The 24,781-nt window shown below is 40.9% G+C and overlaps 2 protein-coding genes across 9 annotated transcripts in view; one reads left to right on the top strand and one right to left on the bottom strand.

Annotated features, from left to right (window-relative positions):
* The window catches only part of MCTP1 (multiple C2 and transmembrane domain containing 1), a 721,660-nt gene that overhangs the window by 664,921 nt on the left and 31,958 nt on the right, over nt 1-24,781 (bottom strand). The window lies entirely within an intron of this gene.
* FAM81B (family with sequence similarity 81 member B) overlaps nt 723-24,781 on the top strand; it is a 58,633-nt gene continuing 34,574 nt past the window's right edge. For 2 of the 6 annotated variants that reach the window (XM_086413173.1, XM_086413178.1), the window contains exons 1-3: nt 723-798; nt 3,681-3,745; nt 19,159-19,402. In XM_086413173.1, the coding sequence (XP_086269299.1) occupies nt 754-798; nt 3,681-3,745; nt 19,159-19,402 (354 nt within the window). In that variant the 5' untranslated portion in view covers nt 723-753. The remainder of the gene's footprint in view (nt 799-3,680; nt 3,746-19,158; nt 19,403-24,781) is intronic. The other 4 variants (XM_086413174.1, XM_086413177.1, XM_086413176.1 and 1 more) reach the window with 3 other exon arrangements.

Here is a 24,781-nt window from a genome sequence, read left to right on the forward strand (position 1 = left end):
TTTGGTCAGGATGCAATCAAGTTTCCTTAGTACTTTGGCTTTCAGAGAGAGAAAATAAAAACCTCTGTTCCCTTTCCAAAAAAATAAAGTCAGGAAATCAAGCGTCATGAGTTCAGGTATTTATCTCGTGGATTACTCAAGGACTCTACATGTCTCATTCTTGACTGCTGCTGCTAAGCTGCTAAGTCGCTTCAGTTGTGTCCGACTCTATGCGACCCCATAGATGGCAGCCCACCAGGCTCCCCTGTCCCTGGGATTTTCCAGGCAAGAACACTGGAGTGGGTTGCCATTTCCTTCTCCACTCATTCTTGACTAGCTTACTTATATTTCTGTTTACATACAAACAAGGTAATAAATCCCGAAGTAGGTATTCAGAAGGCTTCAGCACAATGGGGTGAGGAATCATTGCCTATTATCAGTCTGACCTAGATGAGCGCCTCTTAGGAGTTTCCTGACTGTCCAATGGCAGTATCCGAGGTGATAAGCTGTTCTGTAGGTGTGATACGGACCTGGGGGAGAACTGGGGAGGAGAGGAAGGAGGGAAAGACGTGTGAAACAAATGAGAAGCCTCCCCTTAAATTTCACTGTATGTTCAGAAACTGCCCTCAATTAAAAAATAAACAATTGCCACCACTGCAAAAACTTCATTTGCGGTAGTTCCTGATCTGATTCAGCATTCTGGTTGCCTAGAGACAGATATAAACAAAAGTGCCTCCCCGACTGCCGCTGCCAAGGAACAGCCAGAAGAACCTGATGGCCCCCTTCCTGGCTCAGCCAGTGAGCAAGAAAAGAAAGCAAGTACTCTTAGATATTCATATTAAAAATAAGATATTTTGTTCAGCTTCTTTAAAGCTTAATGTTGCTTAGAGAGATCTCAGGAGTCCAGGAAGAGTTGCTTTCCTTTTCACTCTCTCACCTTTCCTGTTTGTTCTGCTTTGAAAAAATGACTGAGGCCAGCACAAGCTGCAAAAAAAATGATCTCGATTTCTCGGTTCATTCATTGGACTGACTTTTAATATGGGGAGCTAGAAATTTGATCATTATTTATTTTTGTGAAGATTTAAAAGGAACACAAAGTGTGGATGTTCTAACAAAAAAGAAAATAACTAAATAAAATTTTTATTGTTACATACTTGTCATATCTTCCCCATTAATTTTTTAAAAAACACTCAAATAAGCAGTGTTTTCAGACTTTGCTTTATAATTCTGACTAGCGGATACAGCCTCTTGTGATGGGAAGAGGACTGGAAAGCTAGCACAATGTCAAGCAATGACTTTTGGTATCTATATATCTGGCCGTACCACATATTGGCTGCATGACTCAGACAATTACTTAAAAACTCTCTGCCTCCTCTTATGTGAAATGGGCTGATTAGGCCTATCCTAAGATGTGGAGCTTGAATGAGCCTCTAAGGCAAAGGCAGGTAGGAAGGACTCAGCTTGACCATTATCATCACCTACATGATGTTGAGTAAGTTCCTTGCTTCTCTGATCCTCAGATTTCTCACCTATAAAAATAATCATCTTAAATTCTTTCTCTAATAAAGAAGGATTTCAGTTACTTAAGGTAACTATTGTTATCCATAAGTTAATGATTCTCACTTTACAGAGCTGTTTCAAGAATGAAATTACATCATATCTGTGAACATATTTTATAGTCCATTCAGTTGTAAAGCATTATTACTAAACAAATGAAAACTAATACTTCTAAATATCCTGTGATAATCACAGTTGTTTATGAGGCAATTTTGATATAATTATGCTTAGTTTGTAGGAATAGCTGACTCCTATATTCAATTCAATCCAGTGGGATAGCTGACTCCTATATTCAACTAGCAAAAATATAAAAACTTAAATACCTAAAAAAGTGCACAAAGAGTAAATAGGTTATGCCCCAATGTTAACAGCTTTTGCTCTAGGATTGTTTTTCCTGTATCTTTTACTTTTTCTATATTTTTCCAAATTTCCCTAAATTGTGAGGTTTAACATTTATTACTCTAAAAGTATGTGACTTGTAGGTATGCTTTTAAGAGAATGCTGTTTACTGTCTTCCAAAGCAAAACTTAAAAATGAGCAAAATAAAACTGATTAAAAAAATAAATAGATAAAACAGATATATATCCAATTGCTTTACTTCAAAAGAAGAAAGGAAGACAATAGTCCAATTCGTCATCGTCCTTGGACACAATATACATCGCACTCTTTCTTTCCACAAGTACTCACAAAAGACTAGGAGGTGCCGAACATACAAGGCCAGGGACCAGCCCACAGACAAGCTCCCCCAGGCTGGGTTGCAGCCGTGGAGAGGTGAGAAGGAAAGAGCTGGAGTTAAGTAGGTGAGGAGCCCATGGCACAGCACTGTTCCAGCCAGAATCCAGAGTGAAAACACAAACCAGGGCAGAAGACCAGTCCCATTCTCTAAGGAGCTGGGATGGTTTCCATACCACAGACATCTGTGTGCTCAGGGTATTAGTATAATAAGTCCATTCTCTGGCGAAGACCTGGCTTTGGAGCACCAGACTCATGGCAAACTCCACTCAACATTGGGCAGAGAGGGCCTGAAGCACAGTTAAATGGCTCACTGGCTCCATCTGCACAGCCTCAAGCTTTTTCTGGTTCCTTCCACTGAGTGGGCTGGACAGGAGAGCCTGTTGTCAGGCGTTCTGTATTAGCCTCCTTGAAAACAAATATACCTTTCTTTTTTTTTTTTAAGTTTTGTTGGAGGACAGAGGTTTTCAAATACGTTTCTTTAGCCCTAAATTAAGAAGTAAGATGTGGTCATTCTTAAGGCATTTGCAAAAGGAATGATTTCTGTCATGGGTTTTAACATACTCTACTCACCATTCCAGTCATTAATAACATAAACCAAGAAAAAATACCCTAGGAACATATTTTATTTAAGTTTTTAACTGGAATACAACTCATACTCTCCAGATTGAATCCAGCTCAGTGACAGGCTATTAAAATGACGGTAAATTCATTTTTTCTTTTAATTTTAAAAAATAAAAGAACATTAATATTTAAAACATTTTCAATATAAGCAAAATAGTAAGTACATTTGGTAACCTCTTTCCTCCTAGAAATGCTACAGAATTAAATGAATTTTCATGCAAGTAGAAGTTTCTAGTATCATTTTATTGAATTAGTGGTGTCCATACAGCCAATTATGTTTAACATTAGAAATTATGTACAAATCTGTGCTCTATACTTTTATTTCTCATTGACTATAAGACTCTGACAGATTTCTTAGAAAACAAAATTATTTGAATAGGCAAGTTTTCTAGATTTTGGCTTTGTCTTTTAAAATTAGCTGATTCCCACTGGAATTTACCAGGTCAGGAATAATTCACTCTGTGAAGACATCTTTAGTAACCCAGCCAATAATCGTTTGCTATTTCATTAAAATACCATCTAAGAACAATCTATGGTTTTGACTTTTCCAGAAAGTTTTTCTTGACTATGGTACCAAATATATGAAATGCAACTGTCCAGAATTTTCCCAGAACTTGATTTGGGTTTTAGCCTCTAGCGGTACAAATGGGGCATGTGCAAGATTAACTGAGCTAATGATCTGTGGCCTATAGCATTGATTTTGTTTTAAATTAAGACATCATAAGATGGATAAGATTTCCCTGTAAAGTAGCTAACAATACATTTTAAACCCATGACCTTTGTTTCAGGTAAGATTTTCTCCGGCCATAATGTCAACCAAGAATTCTACAGATCTAGTTGAATATGTTGACAAGTAAGTCTGAATTACAACAGTTTTAACTATGGGTGATGATTACATTAGAAATTAAAGGGCCTGAATGAGATCTTTGAGTTTATCTAAACTAGTTCTCTTCTTTCAGAAGGACCACATTAAACCATGTCAGGAAAGCAAACATCCCTTATTCCTCTCTGATTGACAAAACGTGCCAATTTTACTGCTTCCTCTTTAAATAGCCCCTACAGTTTCATATAGATTTATAAATAAAATAACACAACATAGGCAATGAAAGACATATGACAAGATAAGATATACTTAACCGTGACTTTCAAAATAAATCAAATGAATATGTTAACATTTCAAGATAAAAACTCAGGAAATGTTGAAATATATTAAATCAATCATCAGAACGTTTTGTTTCTGCTATGTACAGTACCACACCTGAATCTCATCCAGGGAAGGTCTACAGAGAGCGGCAACTCCGGGGACTTGGAAATATGCAATTAATACACGCACATTGTCCAAACAATCTTAGTTTGGACAAGTCAGGATCACAGGACAATGCATATTAGTTTGAGTTTCCATTTGAGTGTGTCACAGAGGCATGTGATCTGATGTCCCCATTAAAGTTCTCAGGACACTTGGGATTTAGCGTCAGGCCTTCCAATAATTTTCTGCATGACCTCATGCTTAGTCCCCTGTGTCTCTGGGCTTGTTCTCTCATTTGCCAAATAAAGAGGTTGAACTAGAAACTCTAAGACCCACTCACTGTACCCTTAAGATAATTCTGATCCTAAAATATACATCATGACCACAGGGGGGAAGAAATGATCGAACAAATTAAATGATTCCAAATGAAAAGTAAAAATACTGGATTTTCTTTTTAAAACTACTTTTAACCATGAAGCCAATAAAACCTTAAAAATCACTAATATTACAGTGGCTTCCCAGGTGCCACAGTAGTAAAGAACCCACCTGCCAATGCAGGAGATGCAAGAGACATGGGTTCGATCCTTGGATAGGGAAGATCCCCTGGAGGAGGAAATGGCAACCCACTCCAGTATCCTTGCCTGGAAAATTCCATGGACAGAGGAGCCTGGTAGGCTACAGTCCATGGGGCTGCAAAGAGTTGGACGTGACTGAGCATGCATGCATGCCACAAATATTCCAGAATGTTCACCATTAAGAATTTCCCTGTTTCTTAGTCAATTTAATGTATTCCAAGTAGATTAAGCACAGTTTTTAGCCCTTCTTTTCATGCTACCCCTAATTCATATTTGTTTATGGGATGATGAGGATATAATTTAGAGAAAATTAAACCAAACAAGAGGAAAGGGTGTTTTTTTTTTTAATGTTTAAAAATAAGACACATGGATAGATGGCATTTTTTCTTCGTTAAGGACAATGAAGGTGGCATGCACAAAATAATGATCATATTGGCTGTATTAGCTAACCTTGCCAAGGAGAACACAGAGACCTATTCCCATCTGACTCTCCACATGACAAATAGAGAATAGAAATCATTCTTCTGTCAAATTCCAATGTGAAGCCAAGTGCATTTCGTTAGCTCGGGCTGGTGACTTACATCATAGAAGATGAGAGAAAATCCCTGGAAGATGGCAACAAACTTAAAAAGAAATCCAAAGAAATTTTTGCCATTTCCTGGATTCCAGAGAAAGCAAAATTGAAACAAAGGGGAAGATGGATTCAATGATTCAAAGCCAAAGCATGATGACCTCAGGATTCATTTCTACCTTGATCTCCCCCACATCCCTTCTCTTGCTGTCTAAGTCATATATGAAGAGCCTTCTATCTACCACCTGAGATGGCTGGTCTTCTTTCAGTCTCTCTCCTCTAACCTCCCAGAGAAGACTGCAAACTCCCTAAAGGCAGGGACCCTCAACAGCCTATCATGATGCATTGAATTTCAATTCCTACAGAGCTATAGTTGACAAAAGTAATGGAGAATGATGATGGAGCAATTGAATCTTTAGGGCTCTGCTTAGAGCAGCAGATTTCTGATTAACTGGAAAAGCAAAATGGCATTTGGGCATTTCAATCATCAGTTGGATGTTTTAAATAGACATAACGAATCCAACAAAATAAACATAAACACAATTTTTAAAATAACTTCCTCCTTCAAGTGATAGTATGCATTGAGTGGTAACAAATGTATTGATATGGAAGCAGAGTACTCACACAAGTACAAAACTCATTAAACAGTCTGAATATATATTACATATTCTCAGAGGCTCTGCCTTATAAATCTATGTGGGCATATTTATAGGTAATACTAAAAACAAATAATAAAAACAACTGAAAAGAGTAAAAAAAAAAAATCCAGCAGCAAGAGGGATAAATACCTATTCTATGAACAGAGTTTGGCTACAGATAAGCACATTAAAAAGGCAGACAGCCCTAGCGTGTACACGGCTCTTCTCAGCCTCAGGCAGTTGGAGCAACACCCACACACTATTAGTGCTTGCTAAATGTTAGGTCGTATTAATAATCCATGTAGCAGGGGGAGGCGGAATGCTTGCAATCATTTCTAGGACAAGTATGGTGACATTCTATTAAAGGCAGTAAATAATTCTGATTTCCCCATGTGTTTATAGATTTGCAACGAACAGACATCCACTGATTTCATGATAGTGCAGTCAGCGCTCATTTAAGTTTAATTAAGCAGAGAAGCACCAACACCTTTTTCCTTTTTCTTCTGCTGGTAGAAGGAGCACTGCATGGTGGCTAGGCACCAACTCTTGAATCTGCCAGTAATCAGCTATGTGACCTTAAGAAAATGAAAATGTCTTTTCTCCAGGCAGTCTCTGCCTCCTCCATAAAATGGGGTGGGGTTTTAAGTGCCTGAGTCCCAAGGGCTGTCTCAGTTCTAGGTAAGATTCAGAATTCATTTCTAGAATGCAGATTAGAGTTACCACTATTTGCTGTTTCTCAACTCTGCCCACAAGTTACACTCCTAAGCACTCTTTTATGTAATGAAGTAAGTGGTTAAGATTTAAGAGCATACATTATTCCCCCACAGGATTTCATTTGGAGTGGAAAACAAATTCTGCTCATAAATTACTTTTTCATTTTCTTCAATTGAATCTCCTGAAAAAAACAAATGGGTATCTCGCCACAAAATCAAATTACTCTTAAGGTCTCTTCTATCCCTTAGGTTCCTGGTCTTCAAAAACTGGTTATAGCCATTTATTCACCTAGCAAATATTTACTGATTATATATATTTACTGACTATATACTACATGCCAGGCCCTTGAACAGTCTTCAGTGAACAGAACAGAACAAAGACCCTGCCCTCACGGAACATTTGTTCTAGGAAGAAGAACAGATTCACACTGTTAGATCATCTGCCCAGGGGAGGCCTTGTGAGAAGTTAGCATTTGAGCAAAAACCAGGAGATGAGGGAGTGGGCCACATGCACATACAGGGGAAGCAAATTTGCTAAGGTGGAACTCTCCTGTGGTGTGTCAGAACAGCACAGGGGCAGAGAGGACTGGAGTAAAAAGGAGGGGCTATAAACCTGAACTGTGATGCTCTCTGGCCCAAAGAAATGAAGTTGTTTTGTACTGAGGAGTTGTCCAGGCTGAGCTATAGCGAATATGTATCTCAGAGATGCTCTCAGGAGTACATTTGGGGATGATGGAGATCTGGGTGACAGCCAAAGAATGGTATTTAAAATTTGGATACATAAAACTCTAAGTGAGCCAAATGGGCAAAATAATAAATGATTAATGAGCTCTACTTGTAAGTCGAATAGGACATTCAGGGCCTGGAATATAGTCGTGTTCAACGCTTCTTCCTAGGACTGTGGCAGACATTTTATTATACCATGATGCATCACTCTCATTGCCACGCGAAGGCAGATATTTCACATTAGGATACACAAGAAAGGAAGACAAAAAACACTGTTGACTGAGTGTTTCATGGGATAGGTCATGTTAGGTTGCAGATCTCTTGGGTTTTATTTGGCAATATCATATCCATCTTTGAGGGCAACTAGCTCTCAGGTGGGAGAAGGCAATGGTACCCCACTCCAGTACTCTTGCCTGGAAAATCCCATGGACTAAGGAGCCTGGTGCACTGCAGTCCATGGGGTCGCGAAGAGTCGGACACGACTGAGCGACTTCACTTTCAATTTTCACTTTCATGCATTGGAGAAGGAAATGGCAACCCACTCCAGTGTTCTTGCCTGGAGGATCCCAGGGACAGGGGAGCCTGGTGGGCTGCCATCTATGGGGTCGCACAGAGTCGGACACGACTTAGCAGTAGCAGCAGCAGCTCTCAGGTGAGAAAGCTCAAAATAGTCTGCATAGCTTACGAAAAAAAGATATACAGGGCACTCTGGGTTGTGAGCAAGTTGTTTATTACCTGGCAGAACCCTCCCACCCTGCACAGGTCTTTGGCCCCACTGACCATATGCAGTGTTAACGTTTCCGGCTCTTAAGTGAAGTCGCTCAGTCATGTCCGACCCTTTGTGACCCTATGGACTGTAGCCTGCCATGCTCCTCCATCCATGGAATTTTCCAGGCAAGAATACTGGAGTGGGTTGCCATTTCCTTCTCCAGGGTATCTTCCTGACCTAGGGATCGAAACTGGGTCTTCCTCATTGTGGGCAGATAGACGCTTTACCGTCTGAGCCACCAGAGTAAGCTTCTGGGTCTCATTCTGTGTTAATTATCTCATTCAATCTTCACAGTAACTCCAAGATGTGGAGAGTGTTGCTTTTTTAAAGATGAAGTCACTGGGGTTCAGAGGAGTCAAGTACTTGCCCACGGTCACACAATGCAACAACAGACCAAGATTCAAACACAGAAATCTGTGTCTCCATGATCTCAAAGCCTATTTCCCTAACCACTTGGCTATCCACACCCTCTGCTGGCTATCTTTTCAACACACACACACCCTGGGACATCCTAGAATCCTGGGATATCTTTGTCTCCAGTCCATCCCTTGCAGTGTGGAAGATGTGTATGAAGCTATATCTGATCTTCCTCCACGGTGTCCACCCATGGGGTTTCAGCAGCCTGGATTCACATCTTAGCTGAGCCTGGGAGGCACTGCTGTCAGCCACAGTGCAGTATTTTATTCTCTCTCTGGCATCATCTCCATGAGCACCCTCAACCCCCGTAATGGGCAAGACTCTGGCTACAGGTGGAAGCAGCCACAGGAAATAGGCATTACCCACAACACTCCCATGTCAATCAAGGCAGAACTGCCCACACGAAGCTCACTCCCTCCCATCCCAGGAGGCTCCCTGAATTCTCCCTACACCCAAGAGCTAGTGTGAGAACTGAGCTGAAGTCAGACAAAGGCCAGCCTCGGTTCTCTAGAGCAGACAGCATGCTCCTCCAACCCCTGGACCACAGAGAGGATCCTTAGGACTCCAAGGAGAGATGTGAGCCAAGCACAGGAAATATAACTGGGGTGAAAAATTACATAATGTTGGAAGCAAGCTAAATATATATATATATATATATATACATATATATATGCAGAGAATATAATTATACATATGCAAGCTATATATAACATATAGAAACATATATATCTTGACTGTATACTTATACATGAAGAATATACATGTGTAAATATGTATGCCAGTTAAATATATATATAGCTTTATATCTACAAATACATATATTTATCTTGAGTATATATATACATGTATATTTATATTTCAGAGGAATAAATATATCTTATCTCTGAGAATAACTCAGGGATTTATATAAATATATAATTTATATATATAAATTATATATATATATAAATATAACAGGGAGAAGTACTAATTGGTCTAAATAAAGCTGCTGTGATGTAGGTAAGAGAGTCAAAGGGGCAGGCTGATATTTCTTGGCTGGATTACTGATAATCTTCAAGCTTTATTTTCCACCTAAACTAAGAAAAATTTTACTTATACCAAGGACTTGTTGCAGGGATGAGATGAATGGATGTTTGTGAAAGTGCTCTGTTGACTATAAGCATTATGGAGACATCAAACCATGTGATAATGAATTCCTTACATTTCTCTTGGGCTAGAAACTCCCCTCAAATAATTTAGCATTTGTATCAGATTCCTAGGGCTGCAACAACACCGTACCACAAACAGCAGACGTTTAGCCTCACAATTCCAAGAGTTAGAAGTATGAAATCAAGGCATGGCAGGTTGATTCCTTCTAAGGGCTCTGGGGAGACTGTTCTGAGAGAAATTCATCTCTCTCAGCTTCTGGTGACAGCCAGCAATCCCTGGTGCCCCTTGATGCACGGCTCCAGTCTCTGCCTCCGTCTTCACATGGTCTCCTCCTGGTGTCTCTGCCTTCACACGGCTGTCTTCTTATAAAGACATCAGTCAAACTGCCTTAGGCACCCACCAACCCCCGTGAGTGTGACTAGTCACATGTGCCATGACCTTCAAGGTCATGTTCTGTGGTGCTAGGGGTTAGAACATCAACATATCTTTTCCCATAACACCATCTAATCATTAATAATTATCAAAATAAGAACACACATGTGTGACCCTTGTTGACATTACAAAGCACTTTAGATACATTAGGGCTTCCCTCATAGCTCAGTTGGTAAAAAATCCACCTGCAATGCAGGAGACTCTGGTTCGATTCCTGAAGATCAAACCAGGAAGATCTGCTGGAGAAGGGATAGGCTACCCCCTCCAGTATTCTTGGGCTCCCCTGTGGCTTAGCTGGTAAAGAATTCGCCTGCAGTGTGGGAGACCTGGGTTCAATCCCTGGGCTGGGTTGATCCCCTGGAGAAGGGAAAGGCTTACCCACTCCAGTATTCTGGCCTGGAGAATTCCATGGACTATACAGTCCATGGGGTCGCAAAGAGTCGGACACAACTAAGTGACTTTCACTTTAGATACATTAGGTAAATTGATCAACTTCAGCCAACTCAGGAGGGCAGGAGTTATCTCCATAGGACAAATAAAGGGCTTCTCTTCTGGACTGCTTATTAGGGGTGAAGGATATTAAGTGGCAGAAGCAGAACTTGAACCCCCAGTCTTCCCTCTTCACATAGAGTCTTATTTCCCCTGGGGACTCCCATAAATAACACACAAATCCCAACAGTAGCAAGGTAATGTGGGTCAGGGTTTCAAGAGCACTACAAAACGCTGTAAGAACTCCAGGTACCATCAAAACAACTCACTGCTGCAGTCCATGTATTTCCCTGGGTCACTCAGATGTCCACCAAGCCCACATCCACACAGAGACTCAGGGACACCTGACCGCCTGAATGTCTCCACCAGAAAGCCAATCACAACAAGTACATTACGAAGTCTGTAATTTTACTGAAAATGTTATTGAACACAGGGAGTTTGCCTCATACTACGTAATTTGAATCTGGGAAAAGTCCACAGCCAGTCTCTTTCTCCAGCCTTTTCTCAGAGGCATCACTGTTTAGAGTCCCTTCCTTTCCTGGTTCCTCCATGCAGGCCAGGGTTGACCCAACCCCACTGGGCCACTTCTTCCTGTTATGGATGATTTAAAATTGAAATTGCCTCCCTCACACACCTCCAGCTTTCAGCCCTGTGTGTAAAACTCAGCAAAGGAGACTTCTAGAGCCTCCAAAATCATCTGACAGGGCAAAGGTTAGGAACAAGCAACCGGGAAATGATAGAAAATACATTCTCAATCCCATCACTCCACGCACATACTCATGGATTATTTTTGTGACGCAGCAAAGTATTCTCTGAAATGTCCCTTTATTTCACTATTGTTTGCCAGACTATATGCACTGAGAATGTAACCAGTCATAGAATAAATCTCACAGAAATGAAAATTCTCTTCAGCTATGCCCCTTTGTGTTCTAGAAAGGAGTTTCAATTTTCCAATTTTTGTCTCTTGAATGTTACAGGTTGCTGAAATGGTTTTCCAAGTCTCCTAAGTAAATTTAGTGCTCTAGTCACAAGAACAGAACAGGCAGAGACATGAAAGTCACTCTGTACCGATGCATCTGCCAGCAACAGCACAACTGGTGTAAGTCACACTGAACCGTAGAGAAACAGAACTCAGAGTTTGCGGAAAATCTGTTCAGACTCAGTTGTCAGCTACATAATCAATGATTTATGTAAAGTCCAAGTATCCCTCTGAAAAGGCCCCCTAGGAATACTTCCTCCTGTGGTTAGTAACTCCATCTGTGCTAGTATGGAATATTCAGTTCTATCTTTCCTTTCACAGTTAAATTTAGATACACAAGTCTCACTGATATGATATACTAATAAAGCAGTGAATTTTTCAAATTCAGGGTAACCACATCTTGTTACTAGTGAAAAGCCTCAGTTTTTAAACTTTCGGATGATCTGATGTTCTGAACAACAGTGTTACCAGGAATCTCTCTCAGAAGACAGAATGTTCATGTGTTGGATGTTACTCCAGTCATTGGTTTATGAAAGTCATTTGGAAAGCAATATTCTCTTTCCTTATGGCAGAAAAATAGGAAATATATATATTTAAGCTCTCTTTATCTGATAGGGATCACACAAGTAGAGCTAAACAGAGCATCATTTGGTGTTTCAGGTTGCCATTTCCTTCTCCAGGGGATCTTCCCAACCCAGGGATCAAACCCAGGTCTCCCACATTGCAAGTAGATGCTTTACCCTCTGAGCCACCAGGGAAGCCCATTAAACATCATTAACAAATGATTATCTGCCAGGGTCCAGCCCCGGCTGATCCAGGGTATTCGAAGGAGAGACGGCGTAGGCGAGGATAAGGAAACAATTGCTTAATTAAACGTTAATTAAGGATATAAAGAGTAATAGAATGCAGATAGCTCAGTAGGAAAATTCAGTGGAGAAAAGAGGCTGAGTAGCTTGGTTTACGCGGGAGACCAATAAAACTTCAAGACAAGAAGTTTGCACCACTTACGTAGGCCTCAGGCGTCCTTCCGTTCTCCCGAAGGAGAGGAGACACTGAGGCCTCCCCGGTTGGATCTTAGAAGCCCAGGCATAATTAGCAAGCATGGCGGGTTCCGCGCTCCAGATGGAGACTCAGCCAGAATTTGAGAGAGAGAGACATGGGGAGACTAAGTTTCGGTGAACAAGGCCCGCACTTTATTTTCCAAAGTAGTTTTTATACCTTAAGTTGTGCATAGAGGATAATGGGGGAAGGGGTGGAGTCATGCAAGGACAGCAATTCCTGGTCCTAATCGAAGGCAGGCTTTCAAACTTATCATATGCAAAAGTTCAGGTGATTTACATCATCTTCTGGCCAGGAGGCCTGTTAACATTTTAAGAAACTTATTTTTCTCTAAAGGTGATTATTCCAAAGTCAGGCACCAGCCTCCAAAAAAGCATTGGACAAAGCTGCATTCCTATAGGGCAAAGGTGAGGTGGGCTCAATCAAGAAAAGAATTAACTCAAGGGTCCAAGGTTACAAACATTGAGGCTACTACTTACATTTCTATACACCCATTATATCAATCAATACACTGCCAAGGACACCGTAGGTAAGGAGTATGGAGACTTAGCAGCAAACATTGGCCCAATAAGTGAAAAACCCTTCACCAATACAATTTCTAATCAATCTTTTAACTACTCAAAGGAATCTGTGTTTAGACAGTTTAGAACATCTCCTGCCTCTCACAGTTGGGAGGCTCTGAACAATCACATGTGGCCGGAAAAACCTATTCAGGCAGGCTAGAGGATTTCCAAAGGAGTTTGTAGGTTGAAACACTGTCACACCCAGGAATTATTAACTGGACCTGTAAGCTAACTCTTTTTTCAGAGAGAGGTAGTGGGGGACAGCCCCTGGTAAAGTCAGAGGTGTAGGTGAAAGCACAAAGCAGAAAGTAGGCAGACTCTGGTTTTGGGGGTAGATGCTCGAGAATTTCCAGGGGGACTCCTGAGGCTCGATCCCGCCTTTGCATATGCCGAGCCTCCTTCCTCATGACCTTTGCCACGGGCAGAGTGCCTCATGCTGGCTCCCAGCAGTGATAGAATTCTAGTTGAGCTATTCCAAATCCTGAAAGATGATGCTGTGGAAAGTGCTGCACTGAATACGCAATATGCACTCAATATGCAATATGCTGGCTCCCGGCAATTATCTCATAGTATGAGATTTACTATATCTCAGGCATGAAAAGAAATTTCAAAAAGGAACATTCTCCACTAAACCATAAAATAAGCTTTAAAAATAAATATTAAGAATCAAAAGAAAACAAGTAACTACAGTTCATCATTTATATGCCACTTAACAGTTCCATGGCTGCAGGCAAGCACTTTCACATAGCGCCGGTGCTGCCCTGCAAGGCTTCCCTCCAGGCACCAAAGAGCAACAATATTGAGGCCAATCCTGAAGGCAGGACCGCAGACTGGCATCTGAGCAGAGGTGGCAGCCCTGTTCCGCTGGTGCCTCTCCTGTCTTAGGTCTGTTTCCTCAGATATAATCCTGTGGATAGAATGCCCTTTCTGGAGACACCCCTGACACCAGCTGCCAGTACATCCAAAGAGTGAGGGCACACAGGCCCCTGGTGAGCCTGGACTGTAGCGCAGTTAGAAGCACTGGTCTCACTGCCCACCGGACGAGTCTTAAATAAATCAGCGATGCTCAGTCATTAGAATATATTCATCTAAGTGTTTATTTAAAATGCAAATTCTTTTTAAAGTTTTTAAGCTATAGTGGCTTCATTCTTTATTTCTATTTTTTTGTCTGTGCCTTGAGGCATGTGGGATGTTAGTTCCCTGACCAGGGATCAAACCTAAATCCCCTGTGATGGAAGCATGGAGTCTTAACCACTGGACCACCAGGGAAGTCCCTAAAATCCATATTCTTGTTCTTCCCCTCACCATCAAAATTATGAATGAATAGGTCTATAGTGGTGCCAAGGAATCTTCATTTTAGCACCTTCCTTTCCTTCCCAACCCCTGTAAATAGTTTCTTTGTAAGAAATACTGAATCGGACTAAGTTCCTTGAGGAACAGAACCTTTATTTATTATACATGGACCAGAGTAGACATTTAGTAATATTGACTGACATATTTCTATTTCAATTGACATTTTTACTGGTAAGTTACTAGATATAGAGATAGTGCTTTCAGCTACACATTAAAACTCCAACCAAAATGGCTTATATGTAAGGACATTGATTAGTTCACATTAAAAATCTAGAATTCTGTTAATTTGGAGGCTTAACATCATCATCAAGTACTCAAGTGTTTTCAGTCCTTCTTCCCAGCTATCCTTTTTCCCCTCATGATCACAAGATGGCTTTAGCAGTTCCAGGCATCACACACAGACATGACAACATCCAGGAAAGAAAAGGGAAGTTTCTTTCTGGGAATCTCTTCTTAAGGGCTTCCCTAGTAGCTCAGTTGGTAAAGAATCTGCCTGCAGTGCAAGAGACCCGGGTTTGATCCTAGGGTCGGGAAAATTCCTTGGAGAAGGAAATGGCAACCACTCCAGTACTCTTGCCTGGAGAATTCCAAGGACAGAGGAACCTGGTGGGCTGCAGTCCATGGGATTGCAAAGAACTGGACATGATCTTTTAGGATAATCTCTTTTTAAAGGCAAGCAACCTTACTCAGAAACCCCACAGTAGGCTTCCCCTTGCATTTCACCGGCCAGTATTGCTTCACGTGGTCCTCCCTAAACCAATGGCATCTCAGCCCAGAATAATGGGACCACCAAGATTAGCTTGTGCCCTGCCCCGACCCACCCTGAAGGACCTAGGGGACAGGAGGATGAACCAAATCAGGCCGAAGCAGGGATGGCTATTAGGAAGGTAACCAACAGTGTCTGCCATACTGAGAATATCTAAGAGAAAACAAATTCTAAACGTTGATGGGAATGCAGCATGATTTACAAAAGTCTATATAGAAACCCCATGGACTATACAGTCCAGGGAATTCTCCAGGCCAGAATACAGGAGTGGGTAGCCTTTCCCTTCTCCAGAGGATCTTCCCAACCCAGGGATCAAACCCAGGTCTCCCGCATTGCAGGTGGATTCTTTACCAGCTGAGCCACCAGGGAAGCCCAGAACAGAAGAACGGGGATGAAATACTCTTTCACTGACAAATCCAGGCTGCAGGTTGTCAGGAGAACAGAAAGAAGCCCCAGCTCAAGGAAAACAAGGACTAGAGCTGCAGTCCACCGCTAGGCTGTGTGTCATGGTCCACAGGGCCTGACATCCCCTTCTCCTCTGCCTGTGACTCATCAGTCCCAGCCAGGGCAGCACTGTCAGCTCGGCGGGGGTTTAAAGGAATGGGCTTTCTATGTACGAGGTCCCATCTGGTAATTTTCCAGAAAAACATTTTTTGAGCCAAATGAGTGCTGGATGGAATCTGACTGATGAAACCCTTAGCTAAATCGTCTCTGCTCCTCAGACGTGCAGGTGATAGGAGAGATGAATCTCAGCCAGACCAACGTTAAATATTTCATACTGCTCGGGAAAGCAAACTGTACACCTTGAGGCTCTGACAGCTTGCAGCTTTGTGGAACCATTTTTTTTCCTCCAATTTTCTAACAACGGGGCCTTAAGGAAACAGTCCAGCTAGAGCGACCAGTCAGTCAATGAATAGTTTATTGGCCACCTACTATGTGTCAGGCACTCTTCTCAGCATTGGGGACACTGTGGAGAACAAGTCAGACAAAGTGCCTGCCTTCAGGGAACTTCCAGTCTTGTGATGTAGGGCAGAAAATACACACAAACAAGTGAATTAGATGATGTCAAGGTAATAATGACAGATGTTATGAAGAAGACGAAATGGGCTACTACAATCGAAAGTGACTGAGTGGGAGGTTTTTCTGAGGAGGGGGTGCTGAAGCTGATGCCTAAAGAATGGGGAGCAGGCAGCCATGAAGATACTGTAGGGAAGAGCTTTCCCAGCAGAAGGAATAGCAAGTGCCAAGGCTCTTAGCTGGGAACTGCCTGGCATGCCTGAGGAACAGAAAGAAGGCCTGCGTCGTTGAGTGAGGGTGAGCAGAGGGAAGAGCAGGAGGAGATGAGGCTGGGAAGGAGAAAAAAGATTTTATTTCCAGAGAACAGATGAGCCTTCAGAGGGTTTTCAGGAGGCAAGCTCTATCTTCACATTTTACAATGACTACTCTTAGCCGTTGTGTGGAAGACAAGGAGGCAAAAGTAGAGGATAATAGCGGCCGTGACAGAGAGAAGAAGAAAGAACTATAGAGAGAGAGGACATGAAGCCTGAGGACCCTCCTGTGTGTCGTTTCTGTTGTCACTCTGTCAGGCCACATCAGGAGCATTAATTAAGGTGTGTCCTCTGCTTCTGTTTTTTCTCTCTTAGAATGACAGGAATGTATGGGAGTAGAGGTTAACATTTGATTTTGGAGACAGACAAGAGATTTTCATTCTGACTCTTCACACTTCTGAGTTGTATGACTACTCCTACGCCTGTCTGGTAGATGTTCTCAGTCTTCTCTCCCAAAGCACTAATTCATTCTTCAGCTATCTCCTGTCTGTCATAGTTATCCCACCTTTTTTGTTTCTTTAACTATTTTCATGTCTAATATTTCTACTTGTTTTTCTTTTCTTTTTTTTTCATTTTGCCAATATCTTCCCATATCTTCACTTCTAATATTTTTATTCACTTTTTAAAAACAATTTCTTATTGTGTGAAAGTGAAAGTCACTCAGTTGTGTCTGACTCTGTGACCCCATGGACTGTAGCCCGCCAGGCTCCTCTATCCATGGAATTCTCCAGGCCAGAATACTGGAGTGGGTAGCCATTCCCTTCTCCAGGGGATCTTCCCAGCCTAGGAATCAAACCTGGGTCTCCTGCATTGCAGGCAGATTCTTTACCAGCTGAGCTACCAGGGAAGCCCTCTTATTGCATATAACTTAGTAATTCTCTTCTATAGGAATCTATAATCCAGTAGTCCTGGAGGAGGGCATGGCAACCCACTCCAATATTCTTGCCTGGAGAATACCCATGGACAGAGGAGCCTGGCAGGTTGCAGTCCCTGGGATCACAAAGATTTGGACATGACTGAGACTAAGCACTGCACATAATCTAGTAGATTGTTTATTTGTTGGCTAATTGGTTTTTTGAGCCTGTGCTCCTCAAAGTTGTGATATTTTGGCTTGTGGGTTCATTTTTCCCTGAAGATTTCAGCCAAATCCTGTTCACCAATGAAGTCTTGTTAGCTCCAATGAGCTTGGGAGGCGGGGTGTGCGTGAGTGCCAGACTAAAAGCATCATCAGCCACCCCCTATCCTACAGAATAACTTTTCCCATCAGGTCTTCCCCTCTTGCTCCTAGAAAAGAAGCAACATTGGAAGAGGAAGAGCAGTTGCTTCCCATCCCTGGAACATGCAGATGCAGTGAGATCTTACACTATTTGAAAAATGTTTTGGCTTTGCCTTCTTTTCAGAGCTAATCGAGGACAAACTAATGTATAGGAGAAGAAGCTCTTAGCAAGATTTCTAGGGATCTGGAAACTTTCCCCCCTTAATATTAAGAGTATTTTATTGGGGTATAATTAATATGCATTAAAAATATGCAAAGTCTATATCTCAGTGGACTTTGACAAATACAGTTAACCATATAACAGCCACTCAAATCAAAATATAGGACATTCTGGAAGCATTCTATTTCCAAGAAGCCAGCTGGATGACTGTGACAGGGTGGTGGTCTTTGAATGACCTAAAGTTTCCTGGTGCTCCATTTGTCAAGAGGTGGATCTTCACTCACTTTGAAAATAGGTATAACTTAGTGACTTGCTTCTAGAGAATGAGCTCAAGCAAAAGATACAAGGTACGACTACAGAGACTAGGTCACAAAAATAAGCAAAGAAAATTAAATAAAGAAAAATGCACAACAAAAGTTACTTGTTCTCCAAAATGTTTATCTGTGAAGGGAAGGAGTAATTTGCTCATGCCAGTAGGAGTTATTGGGATTTTATGTGTTTCTTTATCCTAATAACTAAATAGCCCTAGTCTTTGTATTTTTCTTTTCTTTTTTTTTATTTTATTTTATTTTTAAACTTTACATAATTGTATTAGTTTTGCCAAATATCAAAATGAATCCATCACAGGTATATATTTTTCTTTTCTAATTCATTGTTTTCTTTTACTTTTTGTTGAACTTCTAACTCTTTTATTAATCTTTGCCTTTGACCTATCATTTCTCCCAGCAGTTAGAAAGCAGCTCACTTCTCAATATAGGATCATCAGGCATTAAATTTATGTGGATCCAATTTGGCTTATTAGAATAGCGGGTCAAATGTAGAACAATCCATGCTTGAGAAACATGAAAAATGGATGACACAAGATCAAGGCTTAAGTCAGATCCAGTTCTCAGATGAGGCATAAACCAAGATTCTCAGCATGCAGGGTTTAAAGTCCTACCAAACTCCTCCTCTCGGGGGAGAACATACAGGCGTACAAGGGCAGCTGCGAGTTCTGGTTCTGGCTCCTCTAGCTCACCCTTGTAAAGTCCCCGTGTTGTTTCCTTTTCTGGACCAGGGGTCATTCTTTTCTTCCTGCCATTCCAAACACCCAGAGAAGTCAGCTAGAAGACAGACTGAACAACCAGGACCGCACCATAGCTTTCCTCCTTGAGCAAGCCTTCCGCATCAAGGAGGACATCTCTGCCTGTCTTCAGGGGACCCACGGCTTTCGCAAGGAGGAGTCGCTTGCCAGGAAGCTCCTGGAAAACCACATCCAGACCATCACCAGCATCGTCAAAAAACTCAGCCAGAACATCGAGGTAGTTCTTTATTTCCCATGTCTTGGCACCACTGCTTGACAAAGATTCTCAGCCGTCAGGGGCAGTCTTCAACTAGAGAAATGAGTCCCTATTATTTAACTTAAATGATTACCATTTAGTTACCCCAGAGGGAAACAGTCAATATTTTAACTCCTCATGTCATTCAACCTCTACTTTCTGTAGAAGGAAATTCTGTTCAAAAATTGTTGAATGTCTCTTTGTGACAGCAAAGACAATTGTTTAACATTAAATGTCAGACATTGTGCTAAGGTGCTTATTTTAGTCTAACTCTCTAAGATTCTATGAATGTGATCGTTTCAAATAGAGGTTTTCATAAGGTAGTTGCGATGCTCATTCATAGACACATCACATATGACCCCCCAAATCTCTGTGACCCCCATCTCCTGCTCCTCTCTCCTTCACTCTGGCTACACTGTGCTCCCAGCACTTCCTAGAACACCCCAAACATGCTCCAGCCTCAGGGCCTTTGCACTTGCTATGAACTCTGGGTGGATCATCTTCTCCTAGACAATTCTGTGAAGTATTCTTCATTCCCATCAGGTCCCTTGTCAGAGAGCATTTCCTTGACGTGCCAACAGTCACAATCTCCCTTAAACCCCACCCTATTTTTATCCATAGTGCTTATCACAAACCACCATGCTCTAAACTTACTTATTGTGTTTCTGCTCCTAAGATATAATCTCTGCGAGGGCAGAGACTTCATTTTGTTCACTGCCAAATCCCACATCAAACTGACGACAGTGTATGAGAGGTCATCAGTGATCTGTCAATATTTCCTGAACAGATGGATGAATGAATGATGTTTAAGGTATTAAAGGAAAAATAGTATTTCTGATCAAAAGAGAAAATGATTGTGTTAAACCAAGATGAGCAGATTCTTACCACAGATCTTTCAGAGTTTTTAAGGTACCAGTGAGAATGATGAATCTCAGATAGCAACTTTCAGGCACAAGTTTCAGAGAAAAAACTTAAAAACTCTGGCCTTATATGTGTGGAATTTTGAGAACTGACAACAATGCCCTCGCACAATATATGCCCTTTTCTCCTATTAGATAGTGGATTAGACAAAAACCATGAGATTGACCCAGAAATGACTTACTCATGACTTTGTATTTAATCCTAAGGATATCTGTTAACATATTTTCTATCTGTAGACCCCATGATGCATTTGAGGGAGTGTAAAAAGTTAAAAAATCTTGGTGAGCCATTAAAAGGCACTTTATTGATATTTAGTACATCCTGAATTGCCAGCAGTGCCTAAAGAGGCAATGTTACTTCTCAAGGTGGGCAGAGGTGTTTCCAGGCACGATGAACTGTCATGAAAGTAAGGAGAGATACATGATTCAGTGCCATTGAGATGATGGGAAAATCAAGCGTAGCACAGGCACTAAAAGAAGATCCTAATTTAGGCGTCAAAGTGAAAGTGAAGTCTCTGTCATGTCTGACTCTTTGCGACTCCATGGACTGTAGCCCACCAGGCTCCTCTGTCCATGGAATTTTCCAGGCAAGAATACTGGAGTGGGTTGCCATTTCCTTCTCCAGGGGGATCTTCTTGACCCAGGGATCAAACCCAAGTATCCTGCATTGCAGGCAGGCGCTTTACCGTCTGAGCCATGAGGACTGTCAATTTAGGAGACAAAACCTCTAGGTAATTGAAAAGATAACAGCATTCTCAGAAATATCAAAAGGCTTCTAGAATGTTCTATATTTTTATTTCAGTGGTTGTTACATAGTCAATTATATTCTTCAAAATCTATCCAGAAATATGCTTTGATTTATATATTTTAATACATATTAATTATATCCCAATAAAATACTCTTGGCATTAAGGGGAAAAACATTTCCAGATACTAAAAATCTTGCTAATAGTTTATTTTCCTATCTTTGATTATCTCTGAAAAAAGACAAAGCCAATACTTTCTTCCCAAATACTATAAAATCTCAAAATATTTGCAGTCCTGTTAAGGGTTTGGCATATAGAAGAAAAATGACAAGGACTGGTCTGATTGTGCAGAAAACTGAATTAGGAAATATTTAAAGGTTGTAAATGGGCTTGCTCTTGGAAGAAAAGCTATGACAAACCTAGACAGTGTGTTAAAAAGTACAGACATTACTTTGCCGACAAAGGTCTGTATAGTCAAAGTTATAGTTTTTCCAGTAGTCACGTATGGATGTAAGAACTGGACCATAAAGAAAGCTGAGAGCCAAAGAATTGATGCTCTTGAACTGTGGTGTTGGAAAATACTCTTGAGATTCCCTTGGACTGCAAGGAGATTAAACCAGTCAATTCTAAAGGAAATCAGTCCTGAATATTCACTGGAAGAACTGATGCTGAAGCTCCAAATACTTTGACCATCTGATGCAAAGAGTAGACTCATTGGAAAAGACCCTGATGCTGGGTAAGAATGAAGGCAGGAGGAGAAGGGGATGACAGAGGATGAAATGGTTGGATGGCATTATTGACTCAATAAACATGAGTTTGAGCAAGCTCCAGGAGATAGCGAAGGACAGGGAAGCCTGGCATGCTGCAGTCCACGGGGTGGCAAAGAGTCAGATACAACTGTAGCAATTTAGCACAGCACACAGCACAAATGTTGTAGATATGAAGTTAAAAGATTATGAAGAAGAAACTACTAAACTACCTTTAGTAAATAACTAAGACTATAAAGTAATAAGTATTTAGATAAATGGTTGCTATTCAAATATTTTTTAAAAACCTAGTAAGTCAGCCCATTTTTAAATCAGCCAGCAAGATAGAATCAAGTGTGATCAGAAGTTTGTCTTGGGTTTTCAAAAGAAATGAAAAAAAATTTGTTTAATCAACCATAATTGTAGCAGTTCAGTTGCTTATTCCCTTTTAAAGTCAAATATTTCTTTCTTAAGCTGGCAGCTCATTAAAGATTGAAAATCAATTTATTTTTAATTTAGGAAAAGACAGTTTCATGAACAACATGGCTTTATTGTGTTTTTTCCCCCAAGTTACATTAATAAAAGCAATACTTATTCATTGTAATTATTTGCAAGTTTAGGAAATAAATTTAAAACCTAGGAAAAATTTCTCATAATTTCACCACTAAATGACAATTGCTACAAGCACCCAGATGCATCTGCCTCTGGTCTTTCCAGGCATTCCCTTTAGGAAGCTCAGACTATTGTTTGTAAGCATATAATATAAAATTATATCATAAACTCTTTCTTTTTTTTTTTTTTTTTTTTTTTTTATTTTCTAAAAGAAAATTTTTTTTTTTAATTTTATTTTTTAAAAAAAAATCACATGCTCCCCATCCTGAACCCTCCTCCCTCCCAACCTCCCCATACCATCCCCCTGGGCCTTCCCAGCGCACCAGCCCCAAGCATCCAGCATCGTGCACTGAACCTGGACTGGCATCTCGTTTCATACATGACATTTCACATGTTTCAATGACATTCTCCCAAATCTTCCCACCCTCTCCCACAGAGTCCATAAGACTGTTCTATACATCAGTGTCTCTTTTGCTGTCTCGTACACAGGGTTATCGTTACCATCTTTCTAAATTCCATATACATGCGTTAGTATACTGTATTTATGTTTTTCCTTCTGGCTTACTTCACTCTGTATAATAGTCTCCAGTTTCATCCACCTCATTAGAACTGATTCAAATGTATTCTTTTTAATGGCTGAGTAATACTCCACATAAACTCTTTCATAGGTCATTAAAAGTTCTTTGTATGGTGCATAAATCATGGTTAGATTATTCATTCTCTTAATATTTAAATGTCTTTGCACATAAATGTATCTACATTTGTATTATTTCTATTGTATATGTTTTTAGAAGTGGAATTACTGGGGTAAGAACACTGTAAAAACTCTTGACATTTATTGCCAAATTGGTTTCCAGAATGTTTGTATCTATGTATACTTCCATCAGCCTTATACAAGACTTCTATTAGCTTCCATTACCTTTTTTCACTACACCTCTGCCAGCATTGAGATTTACTGTTTTTAATCACTGCTGATTTGATGGGATAGAAATAACATCTTTCTCTTTTTTTCACCTTTTAAAAACAACTATAACAGTTTCCATTTTCTCTGCTGATATTCTGTTAATATCGTTTGCAGATTTAGTGCTTTTCAGTTCTTATTTATGGGTTTTTTTATTAAAAATAATAAGCAGGGATGCTTTGGTAAATGTTTAAAAATCAGCAGTTTTTTTCTGGGGGATAAAATGCCTGGTTTATAGTGTTTGCCTATTTCCATGGTGTAAATACATTCACTGTGATTGATTTCAAAAACCAACTGATGGGAGCTTTCCTAGTGGCTCAGTGGTAAAGAATATGCCAGCCAATTCAGGAGACATGTGTTTGACTCCTGACTGGGAAGATCCCACATGCCGTGGAGCAATGGAGCCCATGCACCACAACAATTGAGCCTGTGCTCTAAAGCCCAGGATCCACTAGTGAGCCCACGTGCTGCAACTATGAAGCTCACGAGCCCTAGAGCCGTGCTGCAAAACAAGAAAGGCACTGCAATGAGAAGCCAGAGAGAAGCACCCCGCTTGCCACAAGTAGAGAAAGCCTGTCTATAGCCAAAAATGAAATAAAAATAAATAAAATTATTTTAAAAACCAGTTGATGTTACTAAACAAATAGATGGGAAGAGACATACATACGCAATTGGCTCTCAAGAATAGGTGTATACTGATTGCAACACACAATGGAAACCCCCGGCGGTAACACTTGTTACAAATGTTCTCTCAGTTTGTTGTTTATATCTTAATTTTATTTATCAGATCAGATCAGTCGCTCAGTCGTGTCTGACTCTTTGCGACCCCATGAATCGCAGCACGCCAGGCCTCCCTGTCCATCACCAACTCCCAGAGTTCAATCAGACTCACGTCCATGGAGTCAGTGATGCCATCCAGCCATCTCATCCTCTGTCGTCCCCTTCTCCTCTTGCCCCCAATCCCTCCCAGCATCAGAGTCTTTTCCAATGAATCAACTCTTCGCATGAGGTGGCCAAAGTACTGGAGTTTCAGCTTTAGCATCATTCCTTCCAAAGAAATCCCAGGGCTGATCTCCTTCAGAATGGACGGGTTGGATCTCCTTGCAGTCCAAGGGACTCTCAAGAGTCTTCTCCAACACCACAGTTCAAAAGCATCAATTCTTCGGCGCTCAGCCTTCTTCACAGTTCAACTCCTCACATCCATGCATGACCACAGGAAAAACCATAGCCTTGACTAGACGAACCTTTGTTGGCAAAGTAATGTCTCTGCTTTTGAATATGCTATCTAGGTTGGTCATAACTTTCCTTCCAAGGAGTAAGTGTCTTTTAATTTCATGGCTGCAGTCACCATCTGTAGTGATTTTGGAGCCCAGAAA

The sequence above is a fragment of the Bos grunniens genome, chromosome 7 (genome assembly GCF_055505025.1).
Source record: "Bos grunniens cultivar Pamir isolate PY7600 chromosome 7, Bosgru_T2T1.0, whole genome shotgun sequence".
Taxonomy (NCBI): Eukaryota; Metazoa; Chordata; class Mammalia; order Artiodactyla; family Bovidae; genus Bos; species Bos grunniens.